Raw genomic sequence first — 1,088 nt, 5'->3', positions numbered from 1 at the left:
TATACCACTGTCTTCTGAGCTTTGGTGCAGAGCTTAGATAGAGTTATTACCTTAGCACCAGGTCCATATCTACGAAGTTCAGATTCTTCCAGGTGGGTGTTGTTTGGATCTGGCTGCTGTGCTCCACTTCTTTCTGCTGCAGGCGTTAGAGTTGAACCCTTTGTGTCTCTCTGGTAAGATGTTCTGCTCCTGAATCAGCTGGGTGCGTCTTGCCTCTAGCCTCTTTGCAGGGAGTTCTGCTGAAGGATTCCGTGCTGGGCCTGCAGCCTGGGTCAGATGAGGATCCGCGGGCCCCGGGTAGTCTCACTCACTCCCCGGGCTTGCGCTCTGGGTCTATTCTACAGATTCTTAAAAATATACTTTTAGTGCCTCTGGATAAAACTGGGAACAGTTTCTGTCAAGCATGGTTCTGGATTGAGTGTTAGAATCTGTGATCTTGTCAGTCCCTGTGACAATGATGGAGTGATAAAGATATGGAGAGTGGAATAGAGGAAAGGACAGTGAAATATTTACAGACGAAGGCGTAAAGCTAATTATTATTGGAGGAAACTATTTATCATTCAGTAATTTATTTCTTTAATTTTGGGTTTGTTTTTAATTATTTGATTGTCATTATTTTGACCTTCCCTGTGACATCCGTGTCTTTATTCTCTCCTACACACGGTCGCACACACACATACAGCTCTACATAGAACTTTTACATTCTGTAAAGAGCAGAAGGTAAGTATGACAGACTGGCAGGGTTTCCTTCAGAATGGTTTTTGGTGATTAGCTAAAGTAGACTCGATATAATTTTTAGATGACTTTTAAGAATTTTGTTGTAGTAAACGTTGCTGTGAGGAATATTCAACAAAATAAATTCTACTCTTTTTCTGAAAAGAAAGTATCAATGACAAACTAAGTACTCTTTGTTTTCTTCTTTTTTCTTTTCTGTTTCTAAAGAGCCAAACTGACATCAGATGCAGAGAAGGAATCAGTGATGATGTTCGGACAGAACCTTCGTCAGCTCCTTTTAACAAGCCCTGTTCCAGGGCGTACCTTGATGGGAGTGGATCCTGGTTACAAGCATGGCTGCAAGTTAGCTATAA

General features: G+C 41.6%; 1 protein-coding gene across 1 annotated transcript in view; it reads left to right on the top strand.

The window, feature by feature from the left end:
- Positions 1 to 1,088, top strand: part of Srbd1 (S1 RNA binding domain 1) — a 236,736-nt gene that overhangs the window by 65,403 nt on the left and 170,245 nt on the right. Inside the window, 1 exon segment of the mRNA XM_023711259.1 lies at positions 943 to 1,088. Coding sequence (XP_023567027.1) covers positions 943 to 1,088 — 146 coding nt within the window.

The sequence above is a fragment of the Octodon degus genome, unplaced genomic scaffold (genome assembly GCF_000260255.1).
Source record: "Octodon degus isolate 3935 unplaced genomic scaffold, OctDeg1.0 scaffold00020, whole genome shotgun sequence".
Lineage (NCBI taxonomy): Eukaryota > Metazoa > Chordata > Mammalia > Rodentia > Octodontidae > Octodon > Octodon degus.
Note: the sequence above shows the minus strand (reverse complement) of the source record. Positions and strands in the feature narration are given on the sequence as shown.